The sequence below is a fragment of the Hemitrygon akajei genome, chromosome 11 (genome assembly GCF_048418815.1).
Source record: "Hemitrygon akajei chromosome 11, sHemAka1.3, whole genome shotgun sequence".
Lineage (NCBI taxonomy): Eukaryota > Metazoa > Chordata > Chondrichthyes > Myliobatiformes > Dasyatidae > Hemitrygon > Hemitrygon akajei.
This window is the reverse complement of record NC_133134.1, coordinates 121644330-121667649: the sequence shown is the minus strand read 5'-3', so window position 1 is coordinate 121667649 and position 23320 is coordinate 121644330. Positions and strand designations below refer to the sequence as shown.

The 23320-nt window shown below is 39.9% G+C and overlaps 1 protein-coding gene across 2 annotated transcripts in view; it reads right to left on the bottom strand.

The window, feature by feature from the left end:
• Positions 1-23320, bottom strand: part of LOC140735980 (uncharacterized) — a 143778-nt gene that overhangs the window by 116043 nt on the left and 4415 nt on the right. For both annotated transcript variants that reach the window (XM_073061620.1, XM_073061621.1), the window contains exon 2: positions 9716-9841. In XM_073061620.1, the coding sequence (XP_072917721.1) occupies positions 9716-9841 (126 nt within the window). The remainder of the gene's footprint in view (positions 1-9715; positions 9842-23320) is intronic.

Here is a 23320-nt window from a genome sequence, read left to right as displayed (position 1 = left end):
GACACTAGCAGTATGGTGAAAGTTCCAGGTGTCAGTGGGCATGAAGTTTGTGAAGTTACCATAATAAGCGAGAAGGTTCTTTGGAAACTGAAAGATCTGAAGGTAGATAAGTCACCTAGACTAGATGGTGTACACCCCAGAGTTCAGAAAAAGGTGCTGAAGAGATCATGGAGGCATGAGAGATGATCTTCCAAGAATCACTAGATTCTGGAGTGGTTCTGGAAGACTATAAATGTCACGCCACTCTTCAAGAAGAGAGAGAGGCAGAAGAAAGGAAACTATAGTCCATTTAGTTTGACTTAAGTGGTTAAGAAGATGTTAGTGTGGCTTATTAAGGATGAGGTCTCAGGGTACTTGGAGGCACATGATTTTCCTCAAGGGAAAATCTTGTCTGACAAATCTGTTAGAATTCTTTGAAGAAATAACTAGGAGAATAGACAAAAGAGAATCCATTGATGTAGTGTACTTGGATTTTCAGAAGGATTTTGACAAGATACCACACATGAGGCAGTTTAACAAGCTACGAGCCCATGTTATTACAGGAAAGACTCTAGCACGGATAAAACAGTGGCTGATTGGCAGGAAGAAAAGAGTGGGAATAAAGGGGGCTTTTTCTGGCTGGTTGGTGGTGACTAGTGGTGTTCCACAGGGGTTTGTGTTGGAAATGATTCTGTTTAAGTTATACGCCAATGATTTGGATGATGGAATTGATGGCTTTGATGAGAAGTTTGCAGACAATATAAATTTAGTGGAGTGTCAGGTAGTTTTGAGGAAGTAGAGAGGCTACAGAAGGATTTAGATAGACTAGGAGAATGGGCAAATAAATGGCAGATGGAATACCATGTCAGGGAATGTATGATCATGCTTTTTGGTGGAAGAAATGAAGTGGCTGACTATTTCCTAAATAGAGAGAAAATACAATACTTTGAGGAGCAAAGGGACTTGGGAGTCCTTGTGCACTAATCCCTAAAGGATTCAAGATTAGAATATAAAGGCAAAGAGTATCGTGAGCAGTTTTGGGCCCCTTATCTTAGAAAGGATGTGCTCAAACTGGAGAGAGTTCAAAGGAGGTTCACAAAAATAATTCCATGATTGAACAGGTTGTCATATGAAGAGCATTTGATGGCTCTGGGCCTGTATTCAGTAGAATTCAGAAAAAATGAGGGTGACCTCATTGAAACCTATTGAATAGTGAAAGGCCTTGATAGAATGCGTTTCCTATGGTGGGAGAGTCAAAGACCAGAGCACACAACCTCAGAGAGGTGTCTTTTTAGTACAGAGATGGGGGAGAATTTCTTTAGCCAGCATGTGGTGAATCTGTGGAATTCTTTGCCACAGGCAGCTGTGGAGGCCAAGTTTTTATGTATATTTAAGGCAGAAGTTGATAGGTTCTTGATTGTACTGAGCATGAAGGTATATGGAGAGAGGGCTGGAGATTGGGACTGAGAGGAAAATTGGATCAGCCATGATGGAATGGCAGAGTAGACTCATTGGGCCAAATGGCCTAATTCTGTTCCTATATCTTATGGTTTTACTAATCAAGAACCAGTCCAGCTCTGCATTAAATATATCTTTAATATATTTTACTTAAATTATCCCTCAGTTTCCTTTACTCCAGTGTAAACAAGCCCAGTATATTCAAATTCTCCTCAAGTCAAAATTACTCTAATCCAGACCACATCCTGGTGAATCTTCTCTGCGCTGTCTCCAGCACCAACCATGTCATACCATAGTGTAGCAACCAGAAAAGGCTCCCATTATTCCTACTGGTGTTGCCTCACCTGTAAGGATTATATGGGGCCCTGAATGATACTGAGGGAGCTGATCTATGGAACAGTGTAGCATTTGCCCTAATTGCAGGGATAAGTGTCAGGAGGGAAATCAATGTGGAGGGATGAGTGGACAAGGGAGTCATGGAGAGAGGGAGCTCCACAGAAAGTAGAGTGTGGGTATGCGGGAAAGATGTATTAATGGTAGGATCCCGTTGAAGATGTGGAAGTCACCAAGAATGATGTGTTGGGTATGGAGGCTCATAGGATGATAGGTAAAGGACAAGGGGAACTCTATCCTTGTAATGCAGCAGGAAGATGAGGTGAGGGTGGATGAATGGGAAATGCAGGAGATTCAGGGGAGGGTAGCTTCGATGATAGCGGAAGGGTATTCCCTTTCCTTGAAGAAGGAAGACATTTCAGATGTTTTAGCATTGAAAACCTCATCCTGAGAACAGATCAGGCAGAACTAGAGGAAACATGAAAAGGAAATATTTTACAAGTGACAGGGTGGGAAGAGGAAAATTCAAGATACTTGTGAGGGTCAGTAGGTTTATAAAAGTTACCAGTAGACAGTCTGAGATCGAGAGAGGGAAGGTAGGTATCAGAGAAGGCTTTACTTGCCGAATTTCTCAGCAGTTTGTGTGTATTTCAGGGAGAAAGTTTGAAACAAGAAACACAGTTTGGTTGATGCACACAAAGTTCTGGAGGAACTCAGCAGAATCAATGGAGCTAAGTGAACAGGTGATATTCTGGGGTGAATTTCTTCAGCAAGACTGGAAACAGAGAGTAAAAGTCAGATTAAAAGTTTGTAGCAAAGTGCATGAACATAAACATGCAGGTGATAGGTGAATCTAAGCGGACAAAGATAGGTAAGGTGGAGGAGAGGAGGTGAAGTGGGAATGATGAGAGAAACTGGAAGGCGACAGGTGAAAGAGGTAAAGGGCTGTACAAGATGGAATCCAAAAGGATCAGATGAACGGTTTGGCCAAATAGTTGTGAAAATACTAAACAATGCCCTACAGAAAAACTGCATATGTCCCTAGATGAACTCCAGATGCTTTAGTCTTGTTCACTCAAGTTTAGCTTCTAGAGTTAACTATAAATAATCAAAAAAAAGTCATCATGACTAATCAGAGGAAATATTTCCAATAAAGTGAACACTTGTGTACATAGGCTTCCAAAATAATTGTCCTCAGATAACTGGGTTTTAGGAAGCATTGTTGTGATTTACAGAACCAAGAGATATTTGATTAAAATTGATGCCAAAGTCTAGATACACAGTGTAAATGATCTCTGTTAGAGATTAAACAAGTGAATCACTCAAATGTGAACATGTGTTTGAATTGGATCCAATGCAGACTTCAGAAAAGGAGGTTGTAAACACAAGGAACAGAACATTCTTTTAGTTCATGCAGTCCAAAAGTTAATGCAACATAGGAAGATGCCAAAGCAGTCACTATATTAAAGTTATAGTTATTACTCGATTAAAAGAGAAAGGTGGCTATAATTATGCGAAAAGTGGACTCTATGAGTTACTTGCACCTCACTATGCAGGTGTACAAGGGATGTTGACCAAAATGCTTCCTTTTCTGAATAAAAAAATGGAGGAAGAATTACGTTGATATACAAGTAGGTCAGCAGAGTACACAGCTAATAGAGCTGTTGTCTCGCAGTGCCAGGGATTTGTGTTCAATTCTCTGGTGCTGTTCATGTGAAGTTTGCGCATTCTACCTTGTGGTAACACAAGACGGTGTGACTGTGAGTGAGGCAAGTAGGGGAATCCAAGAGAAAGTGCTGGAGGAGTCTCAGCCTTTGACATTAGTACCAGTATTGGGGAAGGAGGGAATAGACATCGGACTGCTAAAAAAATTATGCTGGACAGGTGGTAATAGGCACAAAGAAATGGAGGGCAATATGAATCAATATTTTACATGTTCACTGTAGAAGTCACCAGCAGTTTTCTAGAAACTGGGGAGTATAGGGGGGCAGAAGTGAGTGTAGTCTCTATCACTAAGGAGAAGAGGTTTGGGAAGCTGAAAGGTCTGAAGGTAGACAAGCCACCTGGACCAGATGGACTACACCCCAGAGTTCTGAAAGGACTAGCTGAAGAGATTGTAGAGGCATTAGCAATGATCTTTTAAGAATCCTTGGATTATGGAATTGTTCCAAAGGACTAGAAAATTGCAAAACTCACTCTATTCTTTAAGAAGAAAAAGAGGAAAAGACAGGAAAGCCTAGGCCAGATAGCCTTAATTCCACTATTAAGGATGAGTTTTTGGGGTACTTGGAGGCACATGATAAAATAGGCTGAAGTCAGCATGGCTTCCTTGAGGGGAAATCTTTCCTGGCAAATAAATTGGAATTCTTTGAGGAAGTAACAGGCAGGATAGATAAAGGAGAGTTAATGGATGTTGTTTACTTTGATTTTCAGAAGGCCTTTTATGAGGTGACACAGATGAGGTACTTAACAAGTTAAGAGCTCATGGTATGACAAGAAAAATACAAGCATGGATAGAGGATTACTGCCTGTACCACGCGACAGTGAGAGTAGGAATGGAATTAGGTGGAGGATGAATGCGTGGTTGAGGGATTGGAGCAGGGGGCAGGGATTCAAGTTTCTGGATCATTGGGACCTCTTCTGGGGCAGGCGTGACCTGTTCAAGAAGGACGGGTTACACTTGAATCCTGGGGGGACCAATATCCTAGCGGGGAGGTTTGCTAGGGCTACGGGGCAGACTTTAAACTAGTAAGATGGGGGGGCGGAAATCAATTTGAGGAAACTATGGGAGAGGAGGTTAGTTCACCAGTAGAGCAAGTAAGTAGACCGTGTGTGAGGGAGGACAGGCAGGTGATGGAGCAGGGATGCGCTCAGCCCGAAGTTGTAGGGGAGAAGAAAGAAAAGGATAATAAATTTGAATGCATTGCTAGGGATGAAAAGAGAGGAGGAGGTGGAGAGTATCTTAAATGTATCTATTTTAATGCTAGGAGCATTGTAAGAAAGGTGGATGAGCTTAAAGTGTGGATTGATACATGGAATTATGATGTTGTAGCTATTAGTGAAACATGGTTGCAGGAAGGGTGTGATTGGCAACTAAATATTCCTGGATTTAGTTGCTTCAGGTGTGATAGAGTAGGAGGGGCCAGAGGAGGAGGTGTTGCATTGCTTGTCCGAGAAAATCTTATGGCGGTGCTTTGGAAGGATAGATTACAGAGCTCCTCTAGGGAGGCTATTTGGGTGGAATTGAGGAATGGGAAAGGTGTAGTAACACTGATAGGAGTGTATTATAGGCCACCTAATGGGGAGCGTGAGTTGGAAGAGCAAATGTGTAAGGAGATAGCAGATATTTGTAGTAAACACAAGGTGGTGATTGTGGGAGATTTTAATTTTCCACACATAGATTGGGAAGCTCATTCTGTAAAAGGGCTGGATGGTTTAGAGTTTGTGAAATGTGTGCAGGATAGCTTTTTGCAACAATACATAGAAGTACCGACTAGAGATGGGGCAGTGTTGGATCTCCTGTTAGGGAATGCGATAGGTCAGCTGACAGATGTATGTGTTGGGGAGCACTTCGGGTCCAGTGATCACAATAGCATTAGCTTCAATATAATTATGGAGAAGGACAGGACTGGACCTAGAGTTGAGATTTTTGATTGGAGAAAGGCTAACTTTGAGGAGATGCGCAGGGATTTAGAGAGAGTAAAATGGGTCAAGTTGTTTTATGGGAAGGATGTAATAGAGAAATGGAGGTCATTTAAGGGTGAAATTATGAGGGTACAGAATCTTTATGTTCCTGTTCGGTTGAAAGGAAAGATTAAAGGTTTGAAAGCGCCATGGTTTTCAAGGGATATTAGAAACTTGGTTCGAAAAAAGAGGGATGTCTACAATAGATATAGGCAGCATGGAGTAATGGAATTGCTCGAGGAATATAAAGAATGTAAAAGGAAACTTAAGAAAGAGATTAGAAAAGCTAAAAGAAGTTACGAGTTTGGTTTGGCAAATAAGGTGGAAGTAAATCCGAAAGGCTTCTACAGTTATATTAAAAGCAAGAGGATAGTGAGGGATAAAATTGGTCCCTTAGAGAATCAGGGTGGTCAGCTATGTGTGGAGCCGAGGGAGATGGGAGAGATTTTGAACGATTTCTTCTCTTCGGTATTCACTAAGGAGAAGGATATCGAATGGTGTAAGGTGTGGGAAACAAGTAAGGAAGTTATGGAACCTATGACAATTAAAGAGGTGGAAGTACTGGCGCTTTTAAGAAATTTAAAAGTGGATAAATCTCCGGGTCCTGACCGGATATTCCCCAGGACCTTGAGGGAAGTTTGTGTAGAGATAGCAGGAGCTCTGACGGAGATCTTTCAGATGTCATTAGAAACGGGGATTGTGCCGGAGGATTGGCGTATTGCTCATGTGGTTCCATTGTTTAAAAAGGGTTCTAGAAGTAAGCCTGGCAATTATAGACCTGTCAGTTTGACATCAGTGGTGGGTAAATTAATGGAAAGTATTCTTAGAGATAGTATTTATAATTATCTGGATAGACAGGATCTGATTAGGAGTAGCCAGCATGGATTTGTGCGTGGAAGGTCATGTTTGACAAACCTTATTGAATTTTTTGAAGTAGTTACGAGGAATGTTGACGAGGGTAAGGCAGTGGATGTAGTCTATATGGACTTCAGCAAGGCCTTTGACAAAGTTCCACATGGAAGGTTAGTTAAGAAGGTTCAGTCGTTAGGTATTAGTGCTGGAGTAATAAAATGGATTCAACAGTGGCTAGATGGGAGATGCCAGAGAGTAGTGGTGGATAATTGTTTATCGGGATGGAGGCCGGTGACTAGCGGGGTGCCTCAGGGATCTGTTTTGGGCCCAATGTTGTTTGTAATATACATAAATGATCTGGATGATGGGGTGGTAAATTGGATTAGTAAGTATGCTGATGATACTAAGGTAGGAGGTGTTGTGGATAATGAGGTGGGTTTTCAAAGCTTGCAGGGAGATTTATGCCGGTTAGAAGAATGGGCTGAACATTGGCAGATGGAGTTTAATGCTGAGAAGTGTGAGGTTCTACATTTTGGCAGGAATAATCCAAATAGAACATACAGGGTAAATGGTAGGGCATTGAGGAATGCAGTGGAACAGAGAGATCTAGGAATAACAGTGCATAGTTCCCTGAAGGTGGAGTCTCATGTAGATAGGGTGGTGAAGAAGGCTTTTGGAACGCTGGCCTTTATAAATCAGAGCATTGAGTACAGAAGTTGGGATGTAATGTTAAAATTGTACAAGGCATTGGTAAGGCCAAATTTGGAATATTGTGTACAGTTCTGGTCACCGAATTATAGGAAAGATATCAATAAATTAGAGAGAGTGCAGAGACGATTTACTAGGATGTTACCAGGGTTTCAGCACTTAAGTTACAGAGAAAGGTTGAACAAGTTAGGTCTCTATTCATTGGAGCGTAGAAGGTTGAGGGGGGATTTGATCGAGGTATTTAAAATGTTGAGAGGGATAGATAGAGTTGACGTGAATAGGCTGTTTCCATTGAGAGTAGGGGAGATTCAAACGAGAGGACATGATTTGAGAGTTAGGGGGCAAAAGTTTAAGGGAAACACGAGGGGGTATTTCTTTACTCAGAGAGTGATAGCTGTGTGGAATGAGCTTCCTGTAGAAGTAGTAGAGGCCAGATCAGTTGTGTCATTTAAGGTAAAATTGGATAGGTATATGGATAGGAAAGGAGTGGAGGGTTATGGGCTGAGTGCGGGTAGGTGGGACTAGGTGAGATTAAGAGTTCGGCACGGACTAGGAGGGCCGGAATGGCCTGTTTCCGTGCTGTGATTGTTATATGGTTATATATGGTTATAAGATTGGCTGACTGGCAGGAGGCAAAGAGTTGAAATAAACAGGGCCTATTCTGGACAGCTGCTGATGACAAGTAATTTTCTGCATAGGTCAGAGTTGAGACCACTTCCTATCATGTTTTATGTTAATAATTTGGATGACAGAATTGATGACTTTATGGCCAAGTTTGCAGTTGATAGGTAGAGGGACAGATAATTTTGAGGAAGCAGGGAGTTTGCAGGAGAATTTGGACAGATTAAAAGAATGGGCAAAAAAGTGATAAATGGAGCAGAGTGTAGGGAAGTGTATGGTAATGCATTATTGTAGAAGGAATAAAGGCATAGATTATTTTATAAACGGGAGTGAATTCAAAAATCAGAAGTATAAAGGCACTTGAGAGCCCTAGTGCAGAATTCCCTAAAGATTAACTTGCAGATTGAGTTGGTAGTAAGAAATGCAAATGCAATATTACCATTCATTTCCAGAGGACTAGAATATAAAAGCACGGATGTAATAATGAGGCTTTGTGAGGCATTGGTCTGACTACATTTGGAATATTTTGAGTAATTTGATCCCCTTATCTAAGAAAGGATGTACTGGCATTGGAAAGGATCCAGAGAAGGTTTTGAGAGAGAACCTGGGTATGAAATATTTAATGTATGAGGAGTTTTTATTTACTCTGGGACAGTACTCAATGGAGTTTAGAAGAATGAGGGAGCACCTCCTTGAAAACTACCAAAAATTGAAAAGTCTACAGAGAGTGGATTTTGAGAGGTTGTTTCCAATAGTGGGGAAGTCTTGGACAAGAATACGTAGCCACAGAATACATTGACATCCCTTTAGAACAGAGATGAGGAGAATTTTTTTTTTGTCAGTAGGTAGTAAATCTGAGGAATTCTATACCACAGATGGCAGTGGAGGCCAAGTCATTGGGTATATTGAAAGCAGAGGCTGATACATGCCTAATTAGTAAAGGTGTCAAAGTTTCTGGGGAGAAGGCAGGGGAATGGGGTTGAGGGGGATAATCACCCAGAATTGAATGTTAGAGAAGACTCAATGGGCCGAATGTCCTCATTCTGCTCCTATGTTTTATATTCTTATAGAATGTGGGGAAGCTGAATAAAGAATCATTTTAAATGAGTGTCTTATGGTCAGCACAGACACTGAGAGCTGATTAGCCTGTTTTTGTGCTGTACGTCTCTCGGACGATGACATTGCAATCCTTATACAGGAAATTCCAGTTAGATCTACTTAACAACAGAAAAAAAGACAAGTGCATCCGTTCTATAGCAGAAGCTTAAAATCTCAACAAATCTACCACCATCTCTTTTGATATCTATATCCTGTACCTTAATGTATTTGTGAGGATTGGATTCACCCTTCATATCTACACATCACAGAGAAGTATTCTCGCTCATTATGGTTTTATCTGTTGTTTATGTCATTCTCCTTCACAAATATCTCCAAGGCTAGGAGAAGCACTTGTGCATTAATGTTTCATAGAATGCAAGCTCACTTGAAAATTTTTAATGAGTTAATTTGAGAGATGCCTTCTCTGCTCTGAATTAGAAATCTTGAACATTTAAAGCTTAAATTGCATCCTAGCATAGAGTATAAACATCAGATTTAATAGTAGTGTAAACACTTGGATACAGAATCTCATTCATTGCTTCTCCTCTGAATTTTGAATTGTATGCCACTAAAAATAAATACATGCAAAAGCACTTTATCTTTCAGAAAACATAGGCATATAATGTTATTTTATTTAGTATTAAATGGCACTGCCTAAGAGAAAACACAGAAAAGCTGGGGTAATCCTATCGATGAAGTCCCTCATATTTGTTCTGGTAAATAAAGGGAAGGAGTTTGTTAGATTTTTTTTCTGTTACCACCATTGTAACTTCTTTCTTGAAAATATGTCACTGATACGCATCTCCTGCCATGTCCAACTAATGTTACTTTCATGAATCTTTCATAAAACTTTTTCTCATTTATGTAGTGCAACTTAATTTTTTGACAAAATCTATAATCACGTTTTAACCAAACAAAGATTAGCAAGTTTTAAATCAGCATATTCTTGATGGTGAAGAAAGGAGCAAAGAGATGACCTTACTTTATCTGGTTTGCTTGCCTCCTGCACTGTAGACTTGCCGCTTTGTGCTATTTCCCAGGCCTGATCAACGGTGATCTCTCGGTTTTTCACTGCATTGAGTAACTTGATCTGTTCATTGTTACTAAGCTGTTGTAAATAACAATAACATTGGAAAATGTTAGCAGATCAACTGTTCATAAAATTTAATACCAATAAAGTTCATCTCTAGTGGTGTCTAATGTTATTTAACCACTTACGGTTATGTTAGCACATTATGCCCCACCTCTAAAACTCATTCCATCATCTTCAATCGAATCCAACTAGGAGGCCAAATACTAAATATTGCAGTACTATAAAGAGTTTTCAACTCTACCAACTAAACAGAATCTTCCAGGAAAATTAATACAAACTTCAATTATTTTCACTTCTCAAGTCAAAAAAAAAGTTCTTTTAAAATTCATTAAAGATTATGACATTAAAAATAATGATTCAAAGTTACATGTCAGTTTTATAAATTGAGACAATGAGTGCAGAAGCAAAGAAGCTACATTAAAAGAAAAAAAATCCACTATATGGTGGAAATCAAAAACAAAAACAGCAAAATGCTAGAAATTCTTATTAGGGTGGGCAACATAAGTGGGGAGAGAAAATGGGGTGAAGTCTAATAAAGATTTTTAAAATACTGACATGCTTTCACAGAATTGATTTAACATTTGACAAGAAATCAAATATGTGATGTAGAGTCAGTCTCTAAAAAATTTCTTTTAAACAGAATAACTTGCTCTAATCGAGAATCCACTGCTGGAGCAAAACTTATCAAACGTTATTTCTTTACACGGCACTGATACCCAACCTTAAAATACAACTCGAGACTTAAAGATTCAGCGAATGCTGCATAGACCACTTCCTGGTTCTTACAAGTTCCATTTGTCATGTTGAGCTGAGATTCCTAAATCATTGTTTTTTTTTGGTAATCACAAAGTGTTGTTTTGCAATTGCTCTTAATCCATAATTGTATCTGTAGGGGTTTAACAAACTCACAAACTGTAATTCGATCTCTTTACAGCTCCTTGAAGAACAATTCTGACAAACGGATATTGATCTGTTCCTACCTCCATTGATGCTACCTGGCCAGCCAAGCATTGTTTTTATTCCAGGTTTCGGTTGGCAACCAAAGTCTATTGTCAACAGACTCAAAAGTTTCTGCAAGTAATGTTTTTTCAAGACACCGAGCTAAACAAGCAACTACTCTGTTCTCTGAAAGCTTTCAAAGGGTAGATGAATATCTCTTGACTGGACCATTGTGTGAGTTATATAGAAAATTAGTGGATTCACTAATTTCACCAGAATAGAATTTTCTCAGAGCATTTCAGAGCATTTTTTCTAGTATCTGCTAGGAAAATGCATGCTTGATGAATGACTGCAATATTGTGTCACAATCAATAATCTTGTGTCAAACAAGGAGGGCCAGCTGCATTTTGTTTGTAACTTCTTGTAGGTTTATAACGCCATTGTTAACCTAGAAAAGCAAATAGCAGCTGATCAAGGCTTTTTAAAAGCCCAAGAGAGCTTATAACTGCTGAATAGATCCAAAGAAAGCAGAACACACACTTGCAATTTAAAAATGCGAAATGAGCAGGTTGTGTTCTTCTTGAAGAAACATGAATATTAAATGCTGCAAGGTTTGTTTACCAGGGAGTTTGGAGATAATATTTTTAAAGCTAGCTTACATTTCTCATATTTTGGAAAACAATTAACTTTGCTTTTCTTGTGTACATCAGAACCATGCATGGTGAAATGGAACATTGTATCCAAAATTTCCAGTTCATTAATTTCAAGCACTGGTCAAGCTTAGAAGTGGAATTTTTTATCTCTGCAGTATATAACAGATTGAAGCAGCAATTTTCATAAATGTTGATAGAAGGTACTTTCTGGGAAAAAAATCACTCCAATTTCCAATTACAACCCACAATGATTTTAATATTTTTAGAATAATGGCACAAGTGCGTCTAAACACAGGTTTTGCCTCAACTATGCCCTGACACTCTATTTTGTGGTTGCATTAATTTCCTTCAGCAGCACTACTCCCAATGACATCAGAGGGCTGTCACAAGAAGTGGTACACCTGCAAGTGGAGACTGATCACAAGGCTCTGTGCCAGGCAATGCTGGTAGCTACCAAAGAATCAAAGGTCTTTAACGCTCTTTCTAAACGCCCTTTATGATCAAAAACATTTTAAGAAGTCAAAGTATACTTTAAAATAAAATAATAATAAAATCACTGAAAACATGTTAATCAATTCAGAAGTTAATGCACAGTCAAATAAACAAAATATTTAGCTAAGTTTACCTTTATCACTAAAACTTTAAAACGTTTAAAGGAATATGGTCATATTGGATATACTAGCTTTAGCTGGCATGAATTTGAGAGCCACTTATAAAATGCATCTGGCCATCTCACTTAGGACAATCTAGATCCACCCCAAGACTTGGTGGCACCATCTAACCTTCCACTCTGTAGTGCTAGGTGTTCAAATCAGGAATGTGCTGATCTGTAAGCAGCACTTCACACCACCAGTAAAAGTCAAGCACAGTTGAAGACTACAGCAACCAGTTTGATTGGACAGGGCAAAATTGGTTATTCTCAAAAAAAAATGTGGCTCATTTACAAATGAAGGCTTTAGGTGTACCTAGTGCAAAATCATTCCAGTCAAAATTATAAGCAAGGTATTTATAATATGCAACAGTTGTCCAAAGTCTTCCATTACCCAAACTAGATATCATCGGCAGTTGGCTTATCTGTCCAGGACAGAGGATATCTTTGCAAATCTTTCTGGAGGAAAGCGCATCAGCAAAGTGGACTTAGCTGAGGCCTACCTACAGATACAGGTGGAAGAAGAGTCCACAGTACTTCTCACCATTAATGCTCACAAAAGGCTTTATAGTTGCAATAGGTTTTATATTTGGAAGCTACACCTGCACTCTGGCAGAAAGTATGGACCAGGTGTGGCAAGGCTGCCTAGATACTCAGTGTTACCTGGATGACATTGTTGTTACTGGTGAGAATGACAAGAAACATCTCCTAAACCTCATGACCTTAAAAAGGTTGGAAGATAATGGGCTCAGACCACAATGTAACAAGTGTGAATTCTTTAAACCAAGCATCACTTACCGTGGTCACACCACTGATGCACAAGTTTTATGCAAGTGTGCTGAGAAAATTCAAACGATGCTGGATAGCCCAAGGCCAAAGGATGTGTCTCATTTGTGGTCTTTTTTAGGATTTTTCAAATACTATAATGGATTCTTGCCAAATCTGGCTACTGTGCTCCACTCTTTGAGCACATTACTACAGATCAGGAAGAAATAGGAAGGGACAAAGTGGGAGCTGGCTTTCCAAAATGTGAAGGAAATTGTGATGTCAGACACTGTACTCACACATTATGATCTACATCGTCCAGTGAAGCTTGCCATGTACTATTCAGGATGCCAACGTGTCCAGAGCTCTCAGAACCACTCCCTGAAGTCCCAGAGTCAACTCCTACAACCACCACAGAGGAGACCCCAGAATCTGAGACTGTTTCACAACCACAAGTCTCTTCTGCCAAGCACAGTGACCACACTATCTCTCTCACCACCACCCCCTCCCCTTGAATTCATTTCTCCTCAGAAGTAAGAAATCCTCCACAGTAGTGTTTAAAATTTTAGGCCTGGATGGGTCCACTTAAAATTCACTATGTTACGTATATCTGTATATTCATATAGTACTTGTATTGATTGTGTGTGTGTGTGTGTGTGTGTGTGTGTGTGTGTGTGTGTGTGTGTGTGTGTGTGTGTGTGTGTGTGTGTGTGTGTGTGTGTGTGTGTGTGTGTGTGTGTGTATTGAGAACTAGAATGCAATACATTACATATTTGAGTTGAGATGCATTTTATATTAAGTTTATAGATTCACAGCGAGGGCTGTTGTGTATTTAATATATCAGTAATATTTGAGTAATATTGTAAACATATGGTTCGATTAAGCGTTCTCTGTTGTTTACATAATTCATTATGGGTTACATGTAAGAAGTATGTGAATGGCATAAGTCATTATGCCACCATGTCACATGTGTGTGCCCCATAAAGTAAAAAGGAAGCTAAAGCATGCATCTCTTGAGCTCCCTTCTTTATCTTTTCAAGGAGTTTTATGTTTTGGAGTTACAAAACGTAACACCAATGCGTCCCATTAAACAGAATTGGCTGTAGATGTAAAATTGTCTTGGTATGGAAGGCAAAGGACAGTGGTGGAAGGTTGTTTTTCAGACTGGAGGCCTATGAATGGTGTCTCACAGGGACTGATGGTAGTTCCACTGTTCTTGTCATCTACATCAGCAACTTTGGCAATTTGAGAGTGCAGCTGGCATGATAAGTAAGTTTGCGGGTAATATAAAAAGTGCTGGTCTTGTGAATTGTGAAAACAGTTATTTAAGTTTATAACAGGATCTTGATCAATTGGGGAAGTGGGCCAAAGAATGGCAGATGGACAAGTGTGAGGTGTTGCACTTTGTAAGTTAAACCAGGCAGAGTTTACACAGTAAATGGTTAGGCCCAGGAAAGTGTTGCTGAACATAGGTACCCAGAGGTACACAGTTCACCAAAAATGGAGACACAGGTAGTCAGGTAGGAGAAAAAGGCATTTGGCTCTCTTGCCTCCTTCTGTCAGGGCTTCAAATACAAGTATTGGGATGTCATGTTGCAAATACAAGCCAGCTGTAGGAGGGATGTTGTTAAACTGGAAAGGGCGCAGGAAAGATATTGAGGATATTACTGACATAAACTGGTTGAGTTATAAAGACTAGACAGACAGACATACTTTATTGATCCCGAGGGAAATTGGGTTTCATTACAACCTCACCAACCAAGAATAGTGTAGAAATATAGCAATATAAAACCATAAATAATTAAATAATAATAAGTTAATCATGCCAAGTGGAAATAAGTCCAGGACCAGCCTATTGGCTCAGGGTGTCTGACACTCCGAGGGAGGAATTGTAAAGTTTGATGGCCACAGACAGGAATGACTTCCTATGACGCTCAGTGTTACATCTCGGTGGAATGAGTCTCTGGCTGAATGTACTCCTGTGCCTAACCAGTACATTATGGAGTGGATGGGAGACATTGTCCAAGATGGCATGCAACTTGGACTGGATACGGTTACTTCTCCCTGAAGCATAGAACGTTAAGGGATGATCTTATAGATGTTTGGAAAATCAATGAAAGGTGTAGATAAGGTGAATAGTCACCATCTTTTGCCCAGGTTAAGAAAGTCTAAAACTAGATGCCAGAGTTTTCAGGTAAGGGGAAAGATTTAAAAGAGACCCTAAAGACAGTTCATTTCCTGTGGGATCTATGGAACAAGCTGCCAAAGGAAGCTGCAGAGATGGGTAAAATTAAAGGATATTTAATATAGGAAAGATGTTGAGGGATTTGGGGATAACACAAAGCAAAAAGTCTTTTTCCCAGGTTAGGGGAAAAACAGGACAAATACTACCTCAGGTAAACATATTGGTCAGCATAGAGGGCCTGTCTTCCTATATAAATTTGGAATGAATAGAGATTTGGAACAGCGATTATATTTTGCAAGACCAATGTGCTTATATACCTGAAATACTAAGTTAATGAGTATTTTATTGAATTTATTGCAAATTTAAACCATTTTATGCAGAGTGGCATAGACTGATATCCGTATTTTAACTAACCAATCGATGCTTCAAATCCACTTCAGAGTCGTTAAAAGAGAATGGTTTTGATCATAATTTATGTAATTTGTTTGGATCCTGTCCTTTAGCCTTGCCAGTTTGTGCAACATTCCAGGGCTGATCAATGGTGATTTTTCAGTGTTTCACTGCATTAAGTACCGTAGATTCCGGATTTTAAGCCGCTACTTTTTTCCCACATTTTGAACAGCTTTGAACTTTGCGGCCAATAATCCAAAGCGGCTAATGCATGATTTTTTTCATGCCGCCTCGTAAACATTTTGCCTCGTAACAGTAGACCAATAAAATTGATGAGTAGTTCACAGAGGTCCAATGAAATTGTACGATAAATCAAGCGCACTTTCACAATTAAATTATTGTAAATCAGTCATTTGTACTCACCCTCATCAACATGGAAAACACTCGAAGCATTGTGCTGCCTACTTAGTTTAAACTATATTTGTTTTCTGTACTACATCGCGGGATGCTATGACGTCACACCCGGTTTCGCGGTGTCTTGTGGGAAAATGCCGGTTTGCGATGAAACGGGACGGAGGGAGGGAGCGCATTACGCGAGCGGCTTTGGATCTGAGCGAACTCTGCTTTTAAGTTAAAGGTATCAATAACTTTTCCTGGTAGGCTGCAATATATATATTTTTTTACCAGTCGTTAGGAGATATTGGAATGTTGTTCAGTAAAGAAGTATACGCAACGTATATTTAAAAGTAGCCGCGTACGGGCACGGTTCGAAAAAAAGCATTTGCAATATGTATTTGTTTTTGTTACCATATGGATTTAATTAAAAGTTAAAAAAATCCTCACGTGTAATATCTTTCTGTGTAAATATCTCATATTACAACGTGGGACACCTGCGGCCGAAAATCCGGTGCGGCCTAAAATCCGATGCGGCCTTTACAATTAAAAAAATGATTTTATTTCTAAAATTAGAGCCAGCGGCTTAAAATCAGGTGCGCTCTGTAGTCCGGAATCTACGGTAACCTGATCTGTTCATTGCTGCTAAACTGTCAAGAATAACAGGCACACTTACAATGTTAGTAAATGTTACAATGTTAGTAAAATACAAAAGGTGTAAATAGTTAAAATTCCACACAATTTCTTGACTGCTTGGAAAATAATAAGTCAACAGTTTGTGAATTATATAATGCAATTTCATTACTAGAAATTCTCCCTCCAGCAAACAGGTAGAAATATGTACTAGGCAGCTTTTATCAAGCATAGGCAAAGGTTTTGGCCATCAATTACATTCACTGCACATACAGTTAGTTCCCAAGTTGTCAACAGAATCCATTGTGCAGGGATTAGTACTGTAGGCAGACAAGACTTAAGTATGATTTAGCCATGGTCAAAGACCAATGTTTTCCCCAATTAATTTTTTATTTTGGTTGAAAATGCTTGGACAAGATAACAATTTGAAATCCATACCGGTTTCTTGCATTTAAACAGAGGTATATACAGAGAAAAATTGCCTTCAAGCAAGAGGTTCTCCAATGTGCCCTTGATTCTTGAAATTTGATTTATTTCACAGATAAATGGGTTGCTTCTTATTGTCTACCTACAGTGCACCTTTTCTGTAATTGTAACACTATATTTTCCATTCTGTTTTTACTACCTAAAAGAAATTATGTATGGCATGAGCTATCCAGATGGCATGCAAAACAAAAGGTTTTCACTGTATCCAGGTACATGTGATACGATTAAACTAACATCAACCAATACCTCATTATCTCAGTGGCCATTCACAAAAAGGCACAAAATACCACTCCATACTTCACCACCTTTCTTTTTGCCACAGTGCCCATCTCTCCATGTGTTTTTGCTGGGGCTCCTCCTTTTCCATGCTCATACCCTGTCTACAGTAGGACGGGAGGAAGGCTGATGACCTTCAGATCAGATCCTGCAGAACAGGGACCAGAAACTTGCCTTCAGACTGCCACAGAAGGCAACAACCTAGGCAGCTGGGATGTACAATACAGCACTTGTTTGGCAGAATGGAAATCAGACTACTTTTCCTGAGAGAGGAAGGCAAGCTCAGTTCTCCGAGTAATCTAAGGTGATTACTAAGGGGAATGGCAGTAACTATACAAGACAGTCCGGTACGACAGTGATATTCAAAGCCAGATGCATAGAATTGCAAGGTGCCACTGTTGCATTCCAACTGGCAACAATTTTTATTGTTACAGGGTCTAAAATAACACATGATAGCTGGGTTGCAAACAAGCTACAGGCTCTATCGAAAGTTACAGGAAAAGTAGGACCATCACTCTGCCACGTTCTGCGTGACTTTAGGTTTGTGGCAATGCACACAGCTACATTCAACCTCTGGTCTGGAGGGAGCCCGTTTGTAGACCTCATTGGGCCTTCAGCATGTATGATCTCAGTCTTCAGGAAACTGACACATGGGCCACACTTGCCCCCTGGCATAGCTCCCATTGACTCTTACTTCTACTGATGCAATCTCTTCTCTGTGCTTTGTATGCTGCACATCATAAACACAAGAGATTCTGCAGATGCTGGAAATCCAGAGCAACAAATACAAAATGCTGCAGGAACTCAGCAGGGCAGGCAGCATCTAAGTAGCGGAATAAACAGTCGACACTAAGGGCCAAGACCCTTCATCAGGACTGCACAGGGAGTTTTAGAGTCCAACCTGGTACCTGAGATCCTTAGATCAATTTACAAAGTGCCTTCATATCTGATTTTAGAAACTGACTCATGGTATTCATCTTCTCATTTTCTTCCCAATCAATCACATGTTTAGACAGATTTCTGCTCCCCACATGTAACATCTAGTTTCATTTCATACACTGGAATTGCAGTGACACAAACATCATGGCAATGTTGTCCAAGCTCCAGTGTGACTTCCATTGCTATATACAGGAATAAAAAAATTTCCCCTCTAAGTGGTTCAAACATGATCTCAGCAAGAGCTCATGAGGTCCAATGATTTTCCAGAACACTAGTTGGACCTTGAACCCTAGAAATTTCACAGCTGATAGATTACTCCAAGCAAGATTATAAGAACTGGCAGAAGAAAATATATTACAGGCTAGTTAGCTTGATTTTGGTATCTGGGGAGATGTTGCAGTTCAGTATTATTAGGGTACTTGGAGGCACATGATAAAACAGGCCAAAGTCTGCATGGTTTTCTCAAAGAGAAATCTTACCTGACAAAACTGTTGGAATTCTTTGAGGAACTATGGCAGGATAGACAAAAGAGTGAGTGGATGTTGTTTATTTGGATTTTCAGAGGGACTTTGACAAGGAGCCACATGTGAGACTGCTTAACAAGATAAGAGCTCATGGTATTACAGCAAAGGTACTAGAATGGATATAACAACACACACAAGATGCTAAAGGAACTCAGCAGGCCAGGCAGCATTGATGGAATTTCCGCTGCAGCTGCTCTCAAGATGAGGCTTTCCATTCTAGAACGAAGGAGATATCCTCCTTTGTCAAAGAAAGTGGCTTCCCTTCCTCTACCATCAACGCTGTCCTCAACCATATCTCTCCCATTTCACACATATCTGCTCTTACCCCACGCTCCCACCACCCTACCAGGGATAGGGTTCCTCTTGTCCTCACCTACCACCCCACCAACCTCTGCATCCAGCACATAATTCTCCAAAACTTCCGCCACTTCCAACTGGATCCCACCACCAAAGACATCTTTCCCTCCTCCCCAATTTCCTGCTTTCAGCAGGGATCGTTCCTTACATGATTCCCTTGTCCATTCATCACTTCCCATTGATCTCCCTTCTGGCAGTTAGCCTTGCAAGCAGAACAAGAGCACCTGCCAATACACCTCCTCCCTCACTTTCATACAGGACCCCAAACAGTCCTTCCAGGTGAGGTGACACTTTAGCTGTGAGTCTGTTGGGGTCATATACTGTGTTCGGTGCTCCAGGTGTGGACTTCTTGTATCAGTGAGACACAACGTAGATTGGGAGCATCTACACTCCATCTGCCAGACAAGCGGGGTCTCCCAATGGCCATCCATTTTAATTCCACCACCCATTCCCATTTGGATATGTCCATCCATGGCCTACTCCACTGTCGCTTGGGTAGCCTCCAACCTGAAGGCATGAACATTGATTTCTCAAACAGTCTTTCTTTCATGTTATCTCCTTGCCCACCAATCACCTCCCTCTGGTGCTCCTCCACCCCTCCCCTTTTTTTATTTCTCCCATGGCTTTCTGTCTCTTTCACCAATCAACTTCCTAACTCATTCCCTAAATGTTAACTTGCAGGTTGAGTCAATGGTGAGGAAGGCAAATACAATGTTAGTATTCATTTCAATAGGACTAGAATGCAAAAGCAAGGATGTAATATTGAGGCTTTATAAGGCACTGGTCAGACCAGTATTGGGAGTATTGTAAGCAGCTTTGGGCCCCTTATCTAAAAGAGGTGTGCTGGTATTGGAGAGGGTCCAATGGATTTCACGACAATGATCCCAGAATGAAAGGGTTAACATATAAGGAGCATTTGATGGCTCTGGGCATGAGGGGGACTCAATGAAACCTATCAGACATCGAAAGATCACAATAGAGTGGATGTGGAAAGGCCACTTCCTATAGTGGAGGTGTCTAGGACCAGAGAGCATGGCCTCAGAATAGAAAAGAGAGACAGAAATATGTAGGAATTCCTTTAGCCAGAGAGTAGTGAATCTGCAGAATTCATTGCCACAGACCACTGTCGAGACCAAGTCATGGAGTATATCTAAAGAGGAGTTTGATAGATTTTTGATTAGTCAGTGTGTCAAAAATTACAGGGAGAACGGAATTGAGAGAGATAATAAATTAGCCATCATGGAATGGCAGAGCAGACTCGATGGGTCGAATAGACTAAGTCTATCTCATTGTCATTGGGTCTTATGACTGTTTACAAACTGCCTATTCAATCACCACAGGCGTAAGAGAATCAAATAATCATAGAATCATCAGCTTGATTATTCCAATAAAAATCAACATATCTACATGGGACTGCAGGAATTTACTGCCATAGCACTGTGTAAAATTGACACAATTGCACAAGTTCATTGTAATTCCAGGCTTCCACACAAATGATCACTGTTAACTAAATCCTGCCTTCCAATATTGGATTCCTGACACTATCCTTTAGTAAAATCTATCAAAGGAACAGAGCATCTAGTCATTCAAACAGAGAAGAACAGCTGCATGGGATGAGAAGTACAAGGTAATTTAGATCTTGGAATTTACTGTTATAATTAACTTAAAGAATTATATAAAAACATATGTTTGATTTTGAATTAATATTCATAAACATTCAATTTTCACAGCTGGTGAGGCTGGGAGTGTGGTTTAATTGGCTGTGAAAATAATACTGTATGCAGGCTTGCAATTTACAGTCGGAAGTGTCACCAATCATACGGAATGCTGACTGATTCAAGGTCAGTGCACCTCAGGAAGTTCACGACAAGGACCCAGCACAGGTATCAGCGGGTTTTGTGGGGAGGTACATGGTAAGCAAGAGTGTTGAGTAAGTTTACAGAATATTCTGGCCAAAGGAAGTGATGGCACTACAGATGGCCTATCAGCCCAGTGGCTCTACACCAACCAAAGCCATTACTTAAACTAATTTGATTTCCCTGATCTTGGTCTATAACTGGGAAGTAGCTGTTCAGCAGATTGAAGGAATCCACTTCAGGCATCCTTTCAAGCTAACTTCCAGATTCTGCCTTATAAGAAATGGCTAAATATTTATTGATTTTTTTTAATGGTAACTTTTAAATCCGTGTCAGACTGCTGAAGAAACTGCTCCTTCCTGTCTGTCTACACTACGTTTTTCATTTAAATCTCTGACATCACAAGCACTGTTAATTCACTAGTGCTGTCTATTGTGTCTGGCTTTCACAAAGACCTTGGCAAATATGCAGAGAAAATTTACCAAATGACTCAAGTGGAGTTGGAAACAAGGTTTATTCACTTTAAAGCAGAATGCAGTGAAATTCAAGTTAGGGTAGTGATGGATTTGAGAAAGATGGTATGAAGAAAATGTTCAAGATAATTATTAAGAAAAGCCACAAATTAAGTAAGAAGAGTATTTTTATAAGGTTGCTAGGTGTTACAATCTAGAACTTACTTTATAAAAGGGCTGTGTTTAAAGTCCACACTAATATGGATGTATACTTGAACAGGAAACAACACTACGAGGAAAGAGTACAAATAATTCCATTGAGAATACACCCAGTTTTTTTTATAGCAGGTGCTTTCAAGGGAATTACCCTTAGTATCATTATATTCAGCCAAATTTCTAGTACAAATACTGCACAGCATTCTTCCTCAATCAACCAGATTTGTGGAACCTTCTGTGAATCACACAAGTATTTGCCCGTGTCCCAGTTAGAATCTTGGGCTAAAATGCCATGTGAGACTGTATTTATATGTATATTAAATTCATGAGAAACTCTTACTGTTAGCCTAGGATATAAACGCAATGAGGGCTTGCAAACACACGCTGAGCAGTTCAATATCCATGCAGCAGAAGACATGCAGACCAAAGTCCAACCCTACACAAGGAACGTATTAACAGACGAAGCCTACTCTCTGAAAATTACCACTGGAAATAAGAACCTCCTTGCAGTTTGTACAGCTTGCTCAACCTGTTTTTGAATGAACAAAGGGAGTTGACTAGATTCTCTAGTTTAATAGATTCCTGCAACTAATGAACTTCTGAATTGGCTGCAGTGATGACTGGCTTCACCGCTGTGGACTCACTTTCATGAAATTCAGTTCTGAGTGGCATTTATTGACTTTAACCGTTTGCATGATTTATTTTCCCAGCACATTGGGTGTTTGATGATCTTTTGTAACGGGTTCTATTTTATTTCTTTGTTTTATGGCTGTGAGGAAACGAATCTCAAGGTTGTATATAATATACATTCTTTGAAACTCAATGAACTTTGAAATTTCAGTCAATTAACTGATTTCCGTGGCCTTTTTTTTGCCGTAGCGCATTGCTCCAGATATTCTTTTCAGGTGATCCTTTAAGGTCAAGGATGACTTGCTGCTACATCAGTTTTCTGGGATCTGAGGTAGCTGATGAGCCAGTGTGGCATCTGCAGAGTCTGTCACATATGGGGGCAGGAAGTACTTGAAGAGGCAGGTGGCTGTCAGCGTTAGAAAGTGGTGCACTCCTGCTATTTTCACTGGGCCACAGCAAACTCCCAAAGAGAATTAAAGAGTTAATTATGGTGGGCATCCAGGAACTGTGGATACTCAATAGTCCCAATGGCTGGAGTTGTCAGGTTGCAAGCTATCTAGCTCTGCTCTGTACATGGGTTCATCCAGTCCTTTCACACCGATTTTTTGTGGCAGCATTTCTGTTGCTATCATTATTTTGTTGGCAACCCTAATGGACGAGTTAGTTTTTTCCTGTTTTGTTCTTTGAATATCAAATGTCAACCTGGAAAAAGTAGCAAAGGTAGCTAAGAATTTCAAAACAAAAATGGCAAGTGAGCTAAAACTACATTATAGACCCAAGAAAGGCAGAACACTTAAACATACAAGAAGTTGGCAGTTACACAATTCTTAAAGAGGGCATGACCCTTGAAATGTTTAGAGGTCTATTTTCTAGCAAAAAATGTAATCTATTGATATTTTATTTCATTTCTTATAGTCTGATGTTAAGGCTTTGGTTCAGCATTTCTACTATGTATTACCACTACATATCTTGAAATATTACTGGTCTAGTATCCTTTGTTCACTAATCTAATTGGTTAGGATGCAAAAGCTTGGACAGCATTGCATTTATATCTGCAACCATATACAATGGGTCTGGGCACCTAATTTCTAAACCGAAAATGGATGGAAAGTAAAATGGATTCAAACCTAATCATCCTCAAACCTCACTTC